The sequence below is a fragment of the Schistocerca serialis genome, chromosome 11 (genome assembly GCF_023864345.2).
Source record: "Schistocerca serialis cubense isolate TAMUIC-IGC-003099 chromosome 11, iqSchSeri2.2, whole genome shotgun sequence".
In the NCBI taxonomy this organism is placed as follows: domain Eukaryota; kingdom Metazoa; phylum Arthropoda; class Insecta; order Orthoptera; family Acrididae; genus Schistocerca; species Schistocerca serialis.
The window spans coordinates 71,344,929-71,365,476 of record NC_064648.1 but is presented as its reverse complement, the minus strand read 5'-3'; the positions used below and the strand labels follow the sequence as shown (position 1 = coordinate 71,365,476).

At 39.4% G+C, this 20,548-nt stretch overlaps 1 protein-coding gene across 1 annotated transcript in view; it reads left to right on the top strand.

Annotated features, from left to right (window-relative positions):
* The window catches only part of LOC126426820 (zinc finger protein 70-like), a 120,159-nt gene that overhangs the window by 89,573 nt on the left and 10,038 nt on the right, over positions 1–20,548 (top strand). The window contains exon 4 of the mRNA XM_050088841.1: positions 11,918–11,989. Within this exon, the coding sequence (XP_049944798.1) occupies positions 11,918–11,989 (72 nt within the window). The remainder of the gene's footprint in view (positions 1–11,917; positions 11,990–20,548) is intronic.

Here is a 20,548-nt window from a genome sequence, read left to right as displayed (position 1 = left end):
CTCTGGCCATCCATAACACACAAGTAGCCACAAGGGGTGGAATTAGACTCTTATCTGTATCTCATAACTGTTACTGACTACTGGCGAAGCAGTTCTTCACGTGCCACTACTCTGAAGGAATGGGAACTGTGTGTGTGTGTGTGTGTGTGTGTGTGTGTGTGTTGCTGAAGTGAGAGCAAGGAAAGGGGATATGAGTAGAGGACATGGACTAGCATAGGTTGAGTCTAGAGGTGTTGCAGGGGTGGTGGGCGAGCTGTGCAGTGTACTGATTGCAAGTAAAACATACATCCTTTCAGTATACTTGATGTGTAGATTCTAACGCAGCTCGTGATGTTGTATTATTATAGTTGAATGGAAGGGAAAATAGAAAAAGAGTGAAGGGCATCTACATCCATGTCCTCATAAAAATCCATTTTCCAGAATCTGCTGAGAGTTCTATGGCAGCCAATACATCCTACTATACCAGTAAGTAGGGCTTCTTCAGTTCCATTCGCGTACTGAGTGCAGGATAATTGCTGTCAAAATGACTCTGTGGATGCTGTAATTAGTCAAGTCTTGTCCTTACACTCCCTGGGGAAGTGATAGGTAATAGGATGTAGTATATTTCTAGATTCATCACTTACAGCTGGTTCTTAAATCTCTGTAAATGGGCTTTTATAGGATAGTTGGCATCTATCTTCAAGCATCTGTGTGTCTCATTTCTTAGCAGTTGCACGACACTGCCACATGGGTCAAACAAACTTGTGAACATTGTGCTGCTCATCTTTGTACATGTTGAGTATTCTGTGATAATCATATGTGGTGCAGGTGCCACACACCTGAGCAGGCTTGTAGTATGGATTGTATAAATGTTTTATAAGCAGTTTGGTCACTTACAATTCACCCCCCTCCCCCCCCCCTCCTCCCCCCACACATACAAACACAAATATTTCTCTGAACATTTACAGCAAGTTGACAATCTCTGCACAACTTTGAATTCTTATCCAGGTGTGACTGACCATTCATGCAGCTTTTTCTGGTATGGGGTGACAAAATATAAACAGCATTACAAAAGACTTGCAAGCAACAAATTCGAATTCCTGGCTTTTATACAATAATTGATTAAATCTGTATTTGATACCTTATCAGATCGGAAAATTCAGATTTGTTTTATATGCACAGGAATGTTGTGTGGCTTTCATGTTCTGAACAAAAAGATTTAACTGCTTCATATTTTCCTTGCATTTGGATGAAAAAATAAGCTCAGTCCTAGGAACAAAAACAGAAAAGTCTGCTAATTACACCATCAACAAAAGTTATTTGATAACAAATGGAGCATTATTTTTAACACAGTGAGACCTTTAATTAATGTGACAGAGGGAGAAACACGTGGTTATTTTAAAACAATTTTTAACAACACATTAATGAGAGGAAGAACAATGGGATGTGTTAGGAATGTCATAAGACATATTTAATATTGGAATTTTTTTTCAGTTCTGAAAAATATCTCAAGTGATCGCCTGGAAGGGAGAAACTTCAGTCACTGGGCAGTGGTTGCAGATCAATCAAATACTTTCTTCATAATTGTTCGCACCTCATGAATGCATTATCATGATTGGTATAATGAATGGAAACCACCATCTGCATCACTATTTTCTCTAATAAAGATGGTACGTTCTCATGGGATGTGCAGCTCAGCCCCCATATAAAAGTTGGAAAAGAAAAAATAAGAGAAGGCAATATAAATATTATGTGAATGTAACGCTATAAAACTAGTGATAATGTTACAACAAATACCATCAAATCATGGACTCAGTCATATCCAGGGCTGTAAGCTTTAGATTGTCAGTAATGACAATATTTTACAGAAAACTATTTAAAAAGTATAGAGGATACAATACATGAACTGAACAGGTGTCATGACAGAGCGAGAAATTGTGAAAAGAGTACGGAATTCTGTAAATTATGGTGATACACTAAGGAATGCTGTGTTCATTTGTCTAATGACTACTGAACTCTCTTTTCGTAGCCCTGTCTGTGAAGCCCAAAGAAGTTCCATTAGCGGAAAAAATCGTGTAGCCACTAATTTTTGCACAGTGCCAAGATGGAGTGTCCTGATCAATATGCTAAAAATCCTGAGTGGTAGGGTGTGTGTCTTGGGATGGGGCAGTGATGTTTAAAGGTCACATTTTACGATTTATTTTGAGTAACTAAAAAATTGAGTTTCGTCTGAAAATGTTTCCCCATACAGTATCAAACTACATGAAATTTGCTAAAAATGTTCTTTTTGCATCTATGACTAATAGCTTCCGCATTTCAGGGAACAGAAAAACAAGATTATTAACAATAGTGCTTTAACTATACGAAATTAATTATCTTTAAATGGAGGGTTTAAAAACAAATTTGTGTACCACATGTAAGTGTAGAACAGCCATATTGCAGGATAAATCATGTTCTGGGAGCGCAACAGGATGATGGTGAGGTATTGGGAGTAGAAGCAAAGGACAGATAGATAGCCAGATTATGTTCATGCTCTTCCTTCTTTCACAGGTCTGCAAACTGAAAAGTGGTGATTCCCCATTCTATCTACCCCACTATGTCACAAGAAGCCACCAATGGTTGTCTCACAAAGTTATTACAGCTGTCCACAATGTGAAGAGCGCAGTACCACAGTCTGCAGACATGCCTGGAGGCCATTTATTTTCCACAGAATGCGTCAAGATTAAATGAAAAGATTATATCAGTTACTAATGACATTAGCACAAGAACCACATACAGACAGTCTCTCTGAAAATCTTTCCAGACTGTTCTATGCTGTCAGAGGTGAAATTGATTGTGTCGTCCTGTATGGAAGCTGTAGCCTTCTTGTGGGAAGTGGAAATTCCACCAGCATGAGTGCTGCTTGCTTTTCAATTTACACAGACTATACCTCCCCAGCATTTGTCCAGTTCTCTTGTGTGAGTTGACAAAATAAGTTCACTGAGCTCATGTTTGTACAGTGGAGTTATTTTCAGTTTATTAAGGAAACACTTTGTTATAGTTGTTTGGTGAGATATTATGTAAAAAAATCTTAACAATGCAGCTGTGAGTGTCTCCCACACTGAAGAGCCTGTCTGAACTGTAACACTGTCAATACATATGTGACAATGTCAATTTCTTTGTTTTTTCTAAGCCTTTCTGGAATATTTTTTCATGGTATGAGGGATTTTAAAATGCACCTCTCTAGCTTTTGCTTGCCAAAATTTAAAGAGACTGAGTCTTAAATTTCGTTTGTCTACAACAGAGACTGGTAACCTGTTATAAAACTTCAGATGTTTCAGCATAAGAAAAGCAGTGCATTACAGCAGATTACTGTTCTACACTCCTGGAAATTGAAATAAGAACACCGTGAATTCATTGTCCCAGGAAGGGGAAACTTTATTGACACATTCCTGGGGTCAGATACATCACATGATCACACTGACAGAACCACAGGCACATAGACACAGGCAACAGAGCATGCACAATGTCGGCACTAGTACAGTGTATATCCACCTTTCGCAGCAATGCAGGCTGCTATTCTCCCATGGAGACGATCGTAGAGATGCTGGATGTAGTCCTGTGGAACGGCTTGCCATGCCATTTCCACCTGGCGCCTCAGTTGGACCAGCGTTCGTGCTGGACGTGCAGACCGCGTGAGACGACGCTTCATCCAGTCCCAAACATGCTCAATGGGGGACAGATCCGGAGATCTTGCTGGCCAGGGTAGTTGACTTACACCTTCTAGAGCACGTTGGGTGGCACGGGATACATGCGGACGTGCATTGTCCGGTTGGAACAGCAAGTTCCCTTGCCGGTCTAGGAATGGTAGAACGATGCGTTCGATGACGGTTTGGATATACCGTGCAGTATTCAGTGTCCCCTCGACGATCACCAGTGGTGTACGGCCAGTGTAGGAGATCGCTCCCCACACCATGATGCCGGGTGTTGGCCCTGTGTGCCTCGGTCGTATGCAGTCCTGATTGTGGCGCTCACCTGCACGGCGCCAAACACGCATACGACCATCATTGGCACCAAGGCAGAAGCGACTCTCATCGCTGAAGACGACACGTCTCCATTCGTCCCTCCATTCACGCCTGTCGCGACACCACTGGAGGCAGGCTGCACGATGTTGGGGCGTCAGCGGAAGACGGCCTAATGGTGTGCGGGACCGTAGCCCAGCTTCATGGAGATGGTTGCGAATGGTCCTCGCCGATACCCCAGGAGCAACAGTGTCCCAAATTTGCTGGGAAGTGGCGGTGCGGTCCCGTATGGCACTGCGTAGGATCCTACGGTCTTGGCGTGCATCCGTGCGTCGCTGCGGTCCGGTCCCAGGTCGACGGGCACGTACACCTTCCGCCGACCACTGGCGACAACATCGATGTACTGTGGAGACCTCACGCCCCACGTGTTGAGCAATTCGGCGGTACGTCCACCCGGCCTCCCGCATGCCCACTATACGCCCTCGCTCAAAGTCCGTCAACTGCACATACGGTTCACGTCCACGCTGTCGCGGCATGCTACCAGTGTTAAAGACTGCGATATAGCTCCGTATGCCATGGCAAACTGGCTGACACTGACGGCGGCGGTGCACAAATGCTGCGCAGCTAGCGCCATTCGACGGCCAACACCGCGGTTCCTGGTGTGTCCGCTGTGCCGTGCGTGTGATCATTGCTTGTACAGCCCTCTCGCAGTGTCCGGAGCAAGTATGGTGGGTCTGACACACCAGTGTCAATGTGTTCTTTTTTCCATTTCCAGGAGTGTATATGGAACATGATCAGTACCGTTCCATCAGATTTATTCACACCCATCTTGGAAGACACACCATGGATGTATGTGGTAAGTGGGTCCACTCAGTGCAGCCCATTTCAGAACTGCAGTAAGTTCCACTAATTCCTGAATATGAAAGATTTATGCATCCTATCACTAACACAGTTAATAGTGAGAGACCTGCAGTACCTGTCTGATAAATCATTAATTCACCAAGTGACAGCAACTTAATTACACAGCTTTACAACATGCTTTCAACAGTAGACAGCAACAAAGTGACACATTTACCAATTCAGCCCCTTTCCCACCAACACAATCACATTTATAAACTAAGTACTTCTCAGCCCTGCTTTCAGGCTTGTATTTTACACAATAGCTCACATAATACAAGCAGTGAGTATTGAATTAATAATCTGAAAATAACAACACTATATAGGGTGTCTTTAGCCACCATTTACAAACTCCAGGAATTGATTGATGAGAGGATATAAAAGAGAAAAGATCTTATGTCCAGAAATGCATGATTTACATGCCAGAGACCATTTATTAAATCATACATTGTTTCATAGATTGTGGTCTAATATGTACTGTACCATCCAGCCACAGTTACTGTATGCATGGTTTCCTACATCGTGCCATAGGATCCTCTCCTGCCATAGTAATTGGTAATGTCTCCGATTCACTTCTCTTATCGACTCACCTTGTAGTGGATGTGATACAGCATTGTACACAATCATTCGATATTCGTATTGAGAGCTTGCAAACATGTTTCCTTACAGAAAGGCGAATGGCGACGGCTAGCAGGGTTGTATCAGGAGACCTATCCCCACCAATAACAATCACAGCATTCAATGTTTCACTGTCTAAGACAGGGTTGCTTCAGGAAGCAGGAAATCATGAAGGACGTACCCAAAATATGCAGACACCAGACTTAAAGGAAAATGTAGTTAACACTGTGGAAGGCCATTGCTGTGTTAGTTCCAGACAGTCGGCCTGCCAGTACAGTGTAACCCAGATGACCATGTGGAACATTCTCTGTGACAATTGTTGCTACCATTAACTCTTAAGACAACAGGGCTTGCTTGCTAGTGACAGATTTTCCACATCAGGAGCAATTCAGTCTCTAGTCCCTTCACCAGACAACCACAGTTCTAAAATTTGTCATCCATCCTATTCACAGATGGTCAGTCACCTTTATGCTCAGTGGTATCTTCAGCTTTCGTAACGGTCATCTATGGGACAGTATGCAGAGCCCCCGTGGTATGGTGACAATGAATCATCATGATCAGTGGAACAAAGGATTATGTGGCTGTATATGATGGTGTTCCAGCCCACTTCATTGTTGATGCCTGGACCCATCACAGTTGTCTCCACTGGTCGTGTATATGATTGGGGGGAGGGGGGCAGTTGCATGACCTGCTCATTCACCAGATCTCAACCCATACAATTTCTGGTTATCTCAAAAGTATTGTATACACAGAGTCCATTCCAGAGACATGGGGTTTTATTAGAACAAAAAGAAACAAAGTATTGCTAGACACGTGAAAGATCTCCTGCGCGCGTTGTTTGTTGATGATCGTGTGCTCAGCCGCCACTTTCATCATGCTTGGGCTGCCAGGTCCCCAGACCTCAGTCCATGCGATTATTGGCTTTGGGGTTACCTGAAGTCACAAGTGTATCATGATCGACCGACATCTCTAGGGATGCTGAAAGACATCATCTGACGCCAATGCCTCACCATAACTCTGGACATGCTTTACAATGCTGTTCACAACATTATTCCTCGACTACAGCTGTTGTTGAGGCATGATGGTGAACATATTGAGCATTTCCTATAAAGATCGTCTTTGCTTTGTCTTACTTTGTTATGCTAATTATTGCTATTCTGATCAGATGAAGCACCATCTGTCGGACATTTTTGAGTGTTTGTATTTTTTTGGTTCTAATAAAACCCCATGTCATTCCAAGCATGTGTGTCATTTTGTACCTCTCTATCTACTTTATTCCGTGATTTATGCAGTTTTCAAATTTATACTGAGTTTTTGATCACCTAGTGTATGCTATACATCAATCTGCACAGGACTTTGTAAGAACACTGTGACATAATGTTTATTCCAGTATCGAACAACATGACCGTAATGTCTAAATGAGATTTTTGAGCTCAAACATATGCTTCCTGACACCTGTTTAAACAAGTACTGCATTCACAAGCACCTGAACTACAAAACTGTTTTTGCAATCGTCAGATGTTTCTACAATATTGCCTCTGTGTTGTGGGTAACTGTTGAAAAATAGTTCTATTGGTCTCACAAATACTCAGACACATGCTATAAAGTGGCATGCACAGTTTAACTGTAGAAGCAATTGGATGTTAGTGGGTAGCAATGTGACCCTTCAATCACATTTATGATGGCATGTTGAAGAGTAATGCCTACAAATTTATGTGAAAACGTATACAGATTTTTGGATAAAATTTCATTAACATTCTACATGTTTATTCTTCATCTCTACATATTTATGTCGCAACAAAGCCACATTGGCAATGAAAACATTTCTCCCAGTGAGTGATCAGTTCATTGATACTGTCACTGTAGGCTGTTCAACTCTGTTGATGGAGCCACAGCCTCACCTCTACTTGCACCACTTCATCACTATAAGACCGAATTCCTCAAAGATGTCTTTAAGTGTTGGCCTATGCAGCCATCCACTTTGAGCTGAGGTTAGCGGCTCCGTCTGTTTCATTATGAGTGTGAACAACTGAATGTTTGGACATTACTGACGTTGATATAGTGAAAACAATGCACTGCATTCGTTCTTCTGTGGATTCAATTGGAGGCCCATTTTGACATTTACAAACTTGACTAGAACACACTATTTCTCATGCAATGACATAGTTCCATTACACACTGCAATGTTACACACTACAATTCAAAGTTGCATAATAGTAGTGTTGCAAGTTGTCAGTGAAATGGGAATTCGACCATGTAATGTGCATGATAAGTAATACCTCAATTGATATTGAGAACAGAATAAAAATATTCGGCAGCATTACTTTTCAATGAGCCTCCATATTATGAGACAATGGGAGAAGTGCTAGGAATTTAACTAACACATTTCTTCAGTGTTTATAGATTTTTCCATCACAGGACAATGGTCACAGACAGAGGTTACACAACACTGTGAGGGAGTGTAGAAATCCAGAAAAGTTAGTGGGTGTACTGAGGAGACAGACAGGGACAAGAGCAAAGGTACAGATATGAGAGAGATGATGACGTGTACATTTAAAATGCGTACTGATTTGGGACAAGATTCTACTTGTCACCATGAATGCTCAACATAATATTTGACAGAGTAATGGAAATAGCAAGGGTCCCAACTTGATAGGGCACATGAAATAAGTGAGGTTTGTAGTCCAAAACGCTAAGAAGCCAGATGTGTTGACTCTTCCCTCAGGAGTGGTGCAAAGTGACCCAGTGCATACTGGGAATTTGATTTACAACCCTAGAGAAGTTTTGATGTGTGGGCACAAACTTACAGCTGGATATTAAATGAGGCAGCATCAGTACATTCAAAAATCTGAAACTATGAAAATGATTGTTACTTAATGTAGTGTGTCCAGCAATACTAAAATTTAGGCTTATATTAGTTACAGCCCCAGGGTTGGTTTATAAACAGAGTTCTTAAGTATTGTAAACACAACTGAGAGAAAATCTCATCTCTATCATCTTTGGTCCATTCTGAGACTCTGATGTCTGGACAGAAAGAAAAAACAAAAAGTGTTGGAAATGACATTGTTGGAACAGTGTCATATGTCAGAAAATATTCAAACAAGAGCTGTGAGCATGAGAATGTGTTAGCATCACAAATGCAAACAGGATGAAATAGACAGGGGATTTAATTAAATATTAAGGAAAAGTCGTTCAGTGGATGCAGGAAACAACACTGTAACTGCAGGCAAACGATAGTGAGTAGAAGAGGAAACGTGTTGACTGTCCTAGTTCAGTAGTTCTGCCGTGAGATGTCAGCTGGTCTGCTTGTGACCCGCAGAAGTATGTGTTACAATGGAAAAATCAGCAGACTGACTTACATTGTGGATCTTAGATACTAGATGGAATACAGAGGGTTTTTTTCAAATACGTTTTCTGCTCCAAAACCCTGTATTAGTGCTTTTGTTGCAAATATCCATTTAACATCTGTGTTTGTCTTACGTAAAACGTCAACGAAAAATCACATTTATGTTCAGTTTCTGCAAGAGGCAATGAAAGTTCTACAGGAATGTACTGGCAAGCAAATTGTAACTTGTCCGAGCAGAAGTAGTCTTGCTGATGGGTGACGATTTTCAACTCGGAGACGTAGAGATACCGAAATGATGCTGCTGTTGAGAGAGAAATGCAACCTCTTTTCCACAAGTATTTAGGTATTTCGAAGGTACTATTAGTGGTTACTCTTAGCGCCAGTGTGTTCTTTCAGAACGAAAGCTTTTACTGTATAGTTACAATGCCTCCCCATTTCATTAACTTTTTGTGAGCCTGTGCGTTTTGTGCAAAGCATCACCAAGAAAATATAAGTGTGTCCACTAAGTTATTTATCTATCTAATGAATAATCCTGTTGATTCTGGAGAACTATCTGGTCGATAATTGTAGTTGATTATGCCATCGTTAAAAAGTAAATCACTTTTATCACATCAACCACTTTTTATTCAATTTATGACACGAATAGCGTACGAAAATGCCCATATTCTTCCGGTCTCGTCAAATGTGTTTGATGTTGAGCAAGGAACTTTAGTTTTTATGCCAGTAATTCCTAGACACTGCTGGACCTCTTTATTCAGTTGTGTACTGCGCCATAAGAAGTGAATGCAATAAGTGTCATTCTGGCTTGCTCTAGCTGGATAATTACTTGAATCAATATATGTTAGACATCACTGGGAGTGGCATTGTGACTCTAGTATACTAAAATAGGGTGAATACAATTATGCATCAGAGCAACAGATAGCAACACCAGAGCAATGATAGGCAAAGTTATTACTACAATTGTCTGAAGTATATACCCGTATATTGACGAAACAAACTTTCAGCAAAGTGTTATTGAAATGTAGCTTTCCTTGTGCTTTACTTCATCAAAAATCAGCATGTCTTTGTTTTCATTTTGCCGTTTCCGAAAATAATTCTTAATTGTGCTACAGCCTCTTGGTTAATTTCACATGAGCAATTGAGATTATTTACTTCTGGAGACGTTTCAGAACGTTGTTGCAACAATGCGTGCCTCAAACCATGTCTATATCCTTTGAGCTTCTAATTTTCAAGGGCATGCTATCCAGAGTAAATTCATTGTCACATCACATAGTGCATTCTCTTGCTGTTTCTAAATTGGCATTTCTTTAACATGGTGGCAAATATGATTTTCTGTTTTTACTGAGTGTACAGTGATGTAGGACATTTGACTGAGCCATCTTATGGTTTTCATCTGAGACTTGATTCTGGAAGAGATTGATTTTGGCATTTTCTGTCCTTAATTTATCACGTAATCGGACAATTTCCAGTTTCTGGCACATCAACATTGTTTTCATGTGATGACTACTCTTTTCAGCACTGATCTGCACCCTACATTTCCTTTAGCAGAAGAAGCACTGGCAGACTTTGAAACTGCAGCTTGTTTACTGTCTTCCTTCCACAGCTTCCCTTTAGCGAGTGCTTGATGGAAGATTTTCTTTTGTGTAATATTTTCGACAGATATTTCAGTAAACTGGGAAATACATGAGGAACCACTGAGCCGCTCTGGTTTTAAAAGACCGCCCTTGTCTAGCAATTTCAATTTATTTACTGACGATAAACATTTGTTGTTCCTCACTGAAATGTGAATCTCACACAAAACAACTCGGAGTCAGATTGTCTTTTCCAGGAATTGCTGTCAACCATTTTGAAAATTTTTGGAGAACTACAAAATATTTACCTTAAGTTTCTCTTCAGCCACATCGGTTCACTGGATCGAAAAACGTGGACATGTTTGGTTCGTTTTCTTCTATAAATACCAGTTACTATAACTCTCAACACCTCTTTATAATCACAGCCCCGGCCGCGGTGGTCTAGCGGTTCTTCAGGAACCGCGCGACTGCTATGGTCGCAGGTTCGAATCCTGCCTCGGGCATGGATGTGTGTGATGTCCTTAGGTTAGTTAGGTTTAAGTAGTTCCAAGTTCTAGGGGACTGATGACCACAGATGTTAAGTCCCATAGTGCTCAGAGCTATTTTTATAATCACAGCCTTCAACTCTTAACCATTCACTCACAAGTCCGTAAACAAACTCTCAAAATAAGTTGGGGCAGAAGCAACAAATGCCATCCGATTACATGTTAGCTTGAGTCTCAAGTGACAGTGCTACTCGTAGTTCTTGGGTATATGAAGATGGTACCTGTTCTTTCAGACATGTCCGAAATGGCTAACTGGCCATTTGACCATCTTCTTCTATGTGGCTGCACAAACAGTGCCCGAACTCTTACGGGAATTGGTAAAAAGCCGCGAGTAATTAGTGGGTAGGGGCACTATGAATATAGCATGGGACAATAGGATGGGAATGTGGGTCTCGTGGTAGGCATGCCAGAGATAAGTCCCTGCAGTTACACTATCATCTGTGCCCTTGGTGGCACAGATGGATAGAGCATCTGCCATGTATGCAGGAGATCCTAGGTTCAAGTCCTGATCAGGGAACATATTTTCAGCTGTCCCCATTGACTTATATCAATGCCTGTATGGAGCTAGGGGTATTCATTTCATTGTAGTTCTTGGGCTCGCCGCCTTTCCAATCCTATGTTAATGCACAGGGAGTAAGCACACCCTCCTTCTTCTTGCTACGGCAAACTGTCAGGTTACCAAAGGAAGGATAGGGCTCGGTAAGCACCGTGAAATACGGTATGTAATGACAGATTATGTGTAAAATTAGTGCAGTATGGCACAGTGTGAAATTATGGAGATGCATGTTGGCAGAATAGTTGCTCATTAAAATACATTTTTTAAAATTTTTTGTGTATGCGTGATACAAATCTCTGAAAACTTGTATCATATTTATAAAAAAAAAAGAAATATTGAGAGCCATGTCATAAGTACTGAAGGCTGTAAGCATTTTTAACTGAGAGTTTTTTTCTTTCTTTCAGTGTCTTGAAGATAACTTGGGAATCTCTCATCCAAATGATTTTATCAAGGAGGATCCTGAACTAAATTTGGAGGTATGTAAAACTTAGAATACTGTAAGCATTTGCATCTCCGATTTATTGCATGTAGGGTGATAAAAATGTATTTGTGTAATTGCTTAATGTAAGGAATGCATTCCTGTGAGACAGGCATAGATTGAGTTTTCTTGAGCTAAGTGCAATTAATAACTTTACAGTACTGTTGTACTATTCCACTTATTGTGGATTAGCAACTGTTATTTGATAATTGTTCTGAATAGAATCTGAACAGAATTTGTAACAATGTGTTTAACCATATTTTCAGTGACCCTTCTGAATGTTAAATATTTTGTATACGTTTAAACCACGAGAGTGCAGATCATTTGAAAAATATTCTTCCTTTCAGTAACTTATGATTCATGCATTGCAGAAGAGTACAGTGCACATGATTCATGTTTTCAGTGAATTATTGATATTTGTCAGTTTGAACAAAAAATTTTCAAAGGTGCCAAAGGTATTAAGTGTGATACAATTTGTATGTGATAGATCACCCTTGCTACATTGTTCTTAGAATAGTTACAGTATGGCTACCTCAGTGGTACATGCTGATTTACGAATAGATTTGTCAGTCACAGAAAAACTCCAGGACCTATGCAGGTAAATCCGTGTATTACCTCAACGTAGAAGTCATAGCAGGTCCAAATAAATTATCTACAGCTTCGATAAGGTCTGCTTGTATGAAGCATAAAATTTAATCCAGTAAAATAAAATGTTGTGGTAATAATTTTGTCCACTTTGTGTAAGAGAAAGTGGATGGTTAGATTCATAAACTTCTCACAGGAAGAAGACATAACTAATATTGGGGAATATAAGGTAGAGTACTGAGAAACCTAATCAGAAGACTTACTATGCAAGACACTGTACAGTGCATGGCGGTGGGTATGTTCCACCACTGTTAGTCATTTCCTTCCCTTTCCCGCTTACAAGCAGAGCAAGGGAAAGGCAACTATCTCTTGCCTCCATAGAAGCCATAATTTCTCTTGTCTTTGTGGTGTCTGTAAAGACCCTCAGGCACATTGATATCTGGTGGTTGTGCAAGCATACCAGTCAAGGAAAAAAATTATCATGCTAGGGACAGTGCATATGGTATATAAAAAAAAAGAGTGAATCTGGCATAACTGGTTCCTGCATCACATTTTCTCTTCCCAAATTAAGCATTTGTTTGTTAGGCTTCATTCTGTTGTATATGCGTGGTGTAATAATAATTTTCTATGGGGCACAGGCATAGTAGTTTTTGCATATGGTATTCACTTTAGAGAATGTGTTCAATATTGAAATCAATTAATTTAGCAAATGTGTTCCTTTACTGTCACTGCTCTTATATTTTCCCACATTACATCAGTTCACAATAAGAGGTAGATCGACACCTTGGACTATTAACTTAATTGTTGGCATTGTTCTTCATAAAATCTTCCATTAGTAAACGTGCCTCCGCATCATTTCAATGTTGCTGCTTCGTGCTATTGTGGGGAAAATTAATCTGGAATGCATAAATTTTAATTCCATTTCGTCCACTATCTTTACAATCCACAGTGCACTAGGAAAAAGTATTTGTCTATGTTTACAAGTTCACCATCCATGACTGTATACTACCCAACAGCAACCCTACATAATTGATGTCTTCCCATTGTTATGTCAAAACTCACAATTTATTGGTACATATCTAAACTCTGACTTCTAGAATATTACAATCACTAAATCCTATTAATAGTTTTCTGTTTCAGTATACACAAACAGATGATTTCAGAATTAACAAAAGATACTAGATGAAAAAACAGTAAACAGAAAAATAAAGCTCTGTCTATCTCTGACAGTTACGGAGGATACACAAAGTTTGATGCATTATAGGCAAATATTAGTGTACAAATCGGACACAAAAACTTTCATTATGTTTTCTTTACAAAACACACTGATCAACATTTACATCCGCAGTATGCTTCAAATGCCAGTTCCCTAAATTTTCTCAACATTGACTCAAAAAGAATGTCATCTGCCCTCCAAGGATTCCTCTTTCAGTATCTGAACCATATCCATAACATGTGTGTGCTAATGAAAGCTAATAGTTGCAAATCTAGAAGCATGCCACTGAATTGCTTCAATGTCTGACTGGTGGGATGTCCCATTGTCAAGCATGCATACATTCCAACAAAAAAATTTTGGAAAACAGGAGTTCAAAAGAGAATATATGAAAATTGTGAGATAAAGGTGGGAAAATGAGATCAAAATCACACCCCCACACTTTAAGCCTGCGAAGAAGCTACAAAAATCGAATTTTCTGAACTCCGCTTTACGTGAGTTTCAGATAGACCATGTTGTTATAACAAGTAAGGATACAAATATTCTCAGTGTAAGAACAAGAGAGGAATTTTTTTAGTCCTTTCAACGTCTCTTGCATATAAACACTAGATTTCAACCTGTCAGGAAAGAAACACACATGAATAAATCACTCATTAATCCATTTTTCAACAAATTATTCATTCATATACCATGAATTGTAACAAACTTGCAGACAGAACCATTATGAGATTATGCTAACCACAAAGGAAGAGAGAACACAGGTAGTGGAACATTACCTATGATCAGGGTCTAGTAGATGCAGGGGAACAAGCATTGGAAACTTTAAATGGTAACAAACACCAGAAAATGGCAGGAATTCTTAAAAGTATACAAAAGAATGTTCAAGACTATAAAAAAGTGTAAACTGGGTCACTTGAAACTAACATAAAAGTAACAGGTTTTATCTATTACTTTCACTCAGTTCTCAGCTGTGTGCCTCTGAAAGAACAATTAGTTTTGGAAGCAAAACAATTCTGATTAAAAATCATCTGTTGAGGGACTGAAGGAAATCAGTACTTTTCAAAATAACGAGTCATGTGCAGAAGACAGAAACTCATATTAGAAGTATGGAGATATGGATACTGAGCAACAGTAATCTCACACAAGCAACTGGCAGAAGTATGTTAAACATTTGTAAAAGTGAAAAAATTACTGAAGAGTGGAAATTTGCATTAATTGATCCTCTTCATAAAAATGAGATGAGACCAGCCTGAATAATTACAGAGAATTTCACTGCATCCAGTTATGTCCAAGATTCCTTAAAAAGCCCTGTGAATGCAACTGGACAAACAAGTAGGCCTATTAATAGGAGAGGAGAGTATAGGGCACGACTTTGCAAGCTAAATTGTGTAGAGAACAGATATGGGAACCAAAGTCAATTTTGCAAAGATGACGATGTGTAAATACTGTGGCAAGTTATGCCAAGTGTTAGAAAGGCTTATGATTTGACAGAAAAAGACTTGATTCAGTATGTCAGAGGAATTCAAAATTGACAGGAAAACAGTGGCAGTTACCCAATGGACATAAATGGGTACAACACTAGACATTAAACTGATTGGAGAAATTTCAGAATCATTTGAAATGCACAACAGTGTGCAGCCAGAGATCCGCGATCCACTCCAACTTAAAATAATTCTGAAAAAGTTATGAAGACATATGGGAAGGAGATAAGGGAATCCAAATCGAAATTAAAAAAGAGCAGAGCATTAACATGGGTGTATGGCTTTTGTAGACACTCTATATTCTAAGATACTGTATAGAAGCCAAACTTGTCCTGGAGAAGCTTCATAAAATGTCAAAGAAAACTAGTCTACAAATCATCTGTGAGAAAACTCATAATGGAGAGATTATCTGTAGGCTTCCTGTCCATTACTAACTTTGTATGAGGAAGTATCACAAGATTACATACATTAAATATCCAGGAGAGATCATCCAATCACCAAGACATTTATTTATTTATCCTATTCTGACAAGGGCCATCAGGTCTCTTTTGCATTGGACCAGGGTTTCCCACATACATCATAGTTACCTAAGAAACAATTTTAATATGACAAATAGTATTGAAATGATATGAGTGTCTGAAGTGGCAATGTAAGTAACACTGACTATGAACTAATCTAGTTAATAATGACAGTACTAGTAGTATTACAGCTGTTGCCACTAATGTGGTGGTTGTAACAGTAGTAATGACAACAATAATAGGGGCAGGAATAAAAAGGATTTATAAATGTACTAGCTATAGTGAGTTCCATGGAAAGCAAATTTAAGAAGCCTTCACCATCTAAGAATTTTGAGAAAACAGGAAGATCTGGGTGGAGCATAATTATATGCTTCCATGTCAGTTCAAAGAGCAAGTTAAAAACAGCCAAACCTGGGTATTTCAGGACGTTTGTAGAGAACACACAGTGGCGACTTTCTGTTAAGGGATGTGATCTCTATGAACATATTCCTCTTGTCTATCTTCATGATTGTTGAATGTGTGTGACTTTAGGCCAGTGAGGTTATGAGAACAAAGCATACCAGAGTGCATTATGGTAGGGGAGCAAGGTTCCTTGAAGTGAAAGTGAGAGATATCTCCAGGAGGAGGGAGGTTTTGTGGCCAAGGCCACCATGCTTTGCACTGGTCAGTGAATGGTCAACTGAAGACAGGAAGAGAAAGTTCCTGAACAGAGGTAGAATAATCTATGCACAACAACTCCGAAAGTAAGATAAATGGAATGACAGAGTGCTGTCTTATTATTGGTCCTAATGATGAGTAACCACAGTAATATGATGATAAATTATTAAAGTAGAAATAAGACTGTAAATTATCATCTGAATCAGAGCCTTGTGAGCATATTGAAGTAATAGTGAATTAATGAATAGTATTGGTATTGGAGTTACGAGAATTGAGCAGAAAATTAGTACTAAAACTAATCCTAGACAAACAGATAATAATAAGAGGGGAAACTGTTGTAAATATAATATTAGTAAAACAAGTTGTTTCTTTGCAAAATAAAGACCTGTAAGTAAACACAAAAAATTAGTGGCAATAAGAGTTGACAAATTTTTTAGCTTCTGACGTCCAGACACTCCAGCTCATCTGCACTGTGGACTGATCATTCCTATTTTAGTTCTTCACCATTATCCTGCCATCGTTTGTCCACAAGTTTTACAGCTGAAGTCTTGGGATCACACTGTCCAAAACTTCAGGCTTTCAAAAGTGAGATCCTCGCTTATTGTCAAACCTAATTTCAGGAGTTTCTGGCTCAAAAGCTTGTCAGCTGATAGGGAGTCATTATAACAAAAAATCTATTTTAGAACTACTACTGGAATATCTCTGTGCTTTAGAAAGTACTGCGATTCATGGTCAAACATAAATGACTGAATGATAAGCAGGAAAGAAAAATTCTCAGGAAAATATTTGGACCAGTTTTCTGTGAACGAATTTGGATATGGAGTCCCTTTAGAGAGATTTATAGACAGACAGAAACAATAACCGACAGCTTTAGATAAAGTGACAAAATTTTGTGGATGCATCACAGGATGACCGTCGACAGGCTCACAAGGCAGATCTTTGAGGTAGCAAGCACTAGCAAAAGCAATTCAAAATTGGTCATAGGTACAGGAGAAGTTGGACTCTCACAAGATAACCTAATAAATCGGAAAAGAGTCAAGAAAGACCATGAAACATACTTAAACAGCAACACATGGAAAACAGAAATGGATATAAATGCTTGGAAGACCACACTACGTGATCAAAAGTATCCAGACAGCTGCCTGAAAAATGGCTTAAAAATTCGTGGCGCCCTCCATCAGTAATGCTGGAATTGAATATGGTGTTGGCCCATCCTTATCCATGATGACAGGTTTCATTCTCGCATGCATACGTTCAACAAGGTGCTGGAATGTTTCTTGGGGAATGGCAGCCAATTCTTAACAGGTGTTGCACTGAGGTGAGGTATCGACGTCAGTTGGTGATGCCTGGCATGAAGTCAGCATTCCAAAACATCCCAGAGGTATTCTAAAAGATTCAGGTCAGGTCTCTGTGCAGGCCAGTCCATTACAGGGATGTTATTGTCGTGTAACCACTCCGCCATTGGCCGTGCATTATGAGCAGGTGCTCGATTGTGTTGACAGCTGCAGTTGCCATCCCCAAATTGGTCTTCAACAGTGGGAAGCAAGAAGGTGCTTAAATCATCAACATAGGCCTGTGCTGTGATAGTGCCACACAAAACAACAAGGGGTGCAAACCCCCTCCATGAAAAACATTGACACCATAACACCAGAATCACCTCCGAATTTTACTGTTGGCACTAACACAATGGTAGGTGATGTTCACCAGGTATTTGCCTTACCCACATCCTCCCATTGGGTCACCACATCATTTACTGTGATTCTTCATTCCACAAAACAATTTTCCACTGTTCAATTGTGCAATGTCTTTGCTCCTTATACCAGGCGAGGCATCGTTTGGAATTTACCTGCGTCATGTGTGGCTTATGAGCAGGTGCTCGACGGTGAAATATAGGTTTTCTCACCTCCCACCTAACAATCATAATACCTGCAGTGAATAAAGATGAAGTCTGGAATTCCTGTGTGACGGTCTGTATAGATGTCTGCCTGTCACACATTACAGCCCCCTTCAACTGCCAGCAGTTTCTGTAAGTCAACAAACGAGATCAGCCTGTACTTTTGTGTGCTGTATGTGTCCCTCCACGTTTCCACTTCACTATCACATCAGAAACAGTGGACCTAAGTACGTTTAGTAGTGTGGTAATCTGGCTAAAGTGATACCCAGTCACCTGACCAAGTTCGAAGTCTGTGGGTTCCGCAGAGTGCCCCATTCTGCTCTCTCATGGTGTCTGATGACTACTGAGTTCACTGATGTGGAGTACCTGGCAGTAGGTAACAGCACAATGCACCTCATATGAAAAACTGATACTTTTTGGGGTGTCTGATCTAAAGTATCCACATTGTGTATGTAAAGAAATTGGGAAGGATGTAGGAATAGGAAGGAAATTTTAAATTTAGACACTATCTCCTAAAAGTTAATGTATGAAATAGTAATAATGATAATAATGTCATCTGGAAACATCTCCCATAATTATCAGTGTGAGGAGATTAGCAATAGTCATAGGTATCTGATTGTCAGTAGACTTCACAGAAGTAATCCGCAGTAGCAGCTTCTGCTTTTTAATATGCTATGTGTTAGTCTGCAACCCTCTAGACAATATGATTTGTGAAATACAATGTGTAGATCCAAGAATGAGTGAATGAAAAATAACTAACTTACCAACCAACCTTCCCACCCTCTCTCTGACCAGGATAAATGAAATAAAAAAGTTAAGAAATAAATTCAGCACAAGAAAACAGAGTAAGATTACCCTATTTTACTGAAAGGGAAGTGATAGCTGTGGAACCATATCGTGTGTAGGTTCCAAAAAGGTTATATCCTGGATACGAATAAGGATACAAATGTAGGATAACTTAATGTTCAGATGTATAGCTATAAAGCTTTTATTTGCAGGGAACCATTCAATTTATCATGAGTACATCTTCTATATGCATGCATGTGTAATGGGGTACTTTTCACAATTTGGTTTAAGTTCAGTGTTTTCATTCACTTTCGACAAAAGTTCACTATTCCTTCAACTGGACACACAAAAATCATTGAGGCAACAGACTTGTTCCATACTTATTGAAACACATTTGGAGTTCTTGTGCTCAAAGTTGTTTTTTTTACTTAGTGAACCTTAAGTTACTGCATGGCAAGGCAAATAGATGGAGCCTTCCACAAACCCCGACAAAAAATGACATACTGTGAGATCAGACAAAATTCAAGGTGGGCAGGTGAATGTGAGATGTGTATGCCCCTTATGGTTGATACATAAATAAGGCAGCTTATTTTTTAGAAGTGCTCTTTCATTCAGGTGCCAGTGTGGTGATGCTCCATCCTGGTGAAAAATGATTTTTTTTCTCTGGATAGTTTCCTTCGCATCTATCTTGAAACCTTTTGTTATTTCTATTTACGTCAAAATTTCATGTGTTGTGAAGTTCCTTGCTGTACTGATTATATTCCTCATTAATAACATGAAAGTGTTGCTTCATTAAATTACATAATTTGAATAACAAATCATGACCACCACCAAGAAATGGTTTCTTCTCCCAATTCACAATACTTTATCCTTGTCTTTATTACTCATTTTCAATGCAGTTATTTTTTAAAAATCAATTATTTCATATAGTTACCTTAATTCAACTTACTGTCAGAGATGACTCAGTCTTTCATGTTACTGTGAAATAGTTTGTTTAATCTGACACGTTTCTCATTAGGCTATCATCTTCGGGTTTGCTGACCGAATTTCTGGATTATCCTTGATGTTAAAGGTTTTCTGCTAGGCTCCAGTAACAAACTTGTTTCAGTGCTTGCTGTCTACATTCTGATGGCTTCTTCATATTTATTCATTGTATACTGGCTCTTTATAATTGGCCACCTGAATTTATCTGCAGTTGTATTAATCCCTCCCCTGCTGTGAAATGTATGAAAGCACATTCATTCATTTGGAGAGAACACTGTCCTCATGTTGACCATGTTGTTTATTTCATATTTATGATACTACACAAATCTTTGTCATTTATATGAGTATAAAATAAAACCACTTCATGTAATAATTCCTATCACTTTCATGTCAAGCTGTACTCCTGAATTTCTTCTGTGGATGAAACTGATGTGACATT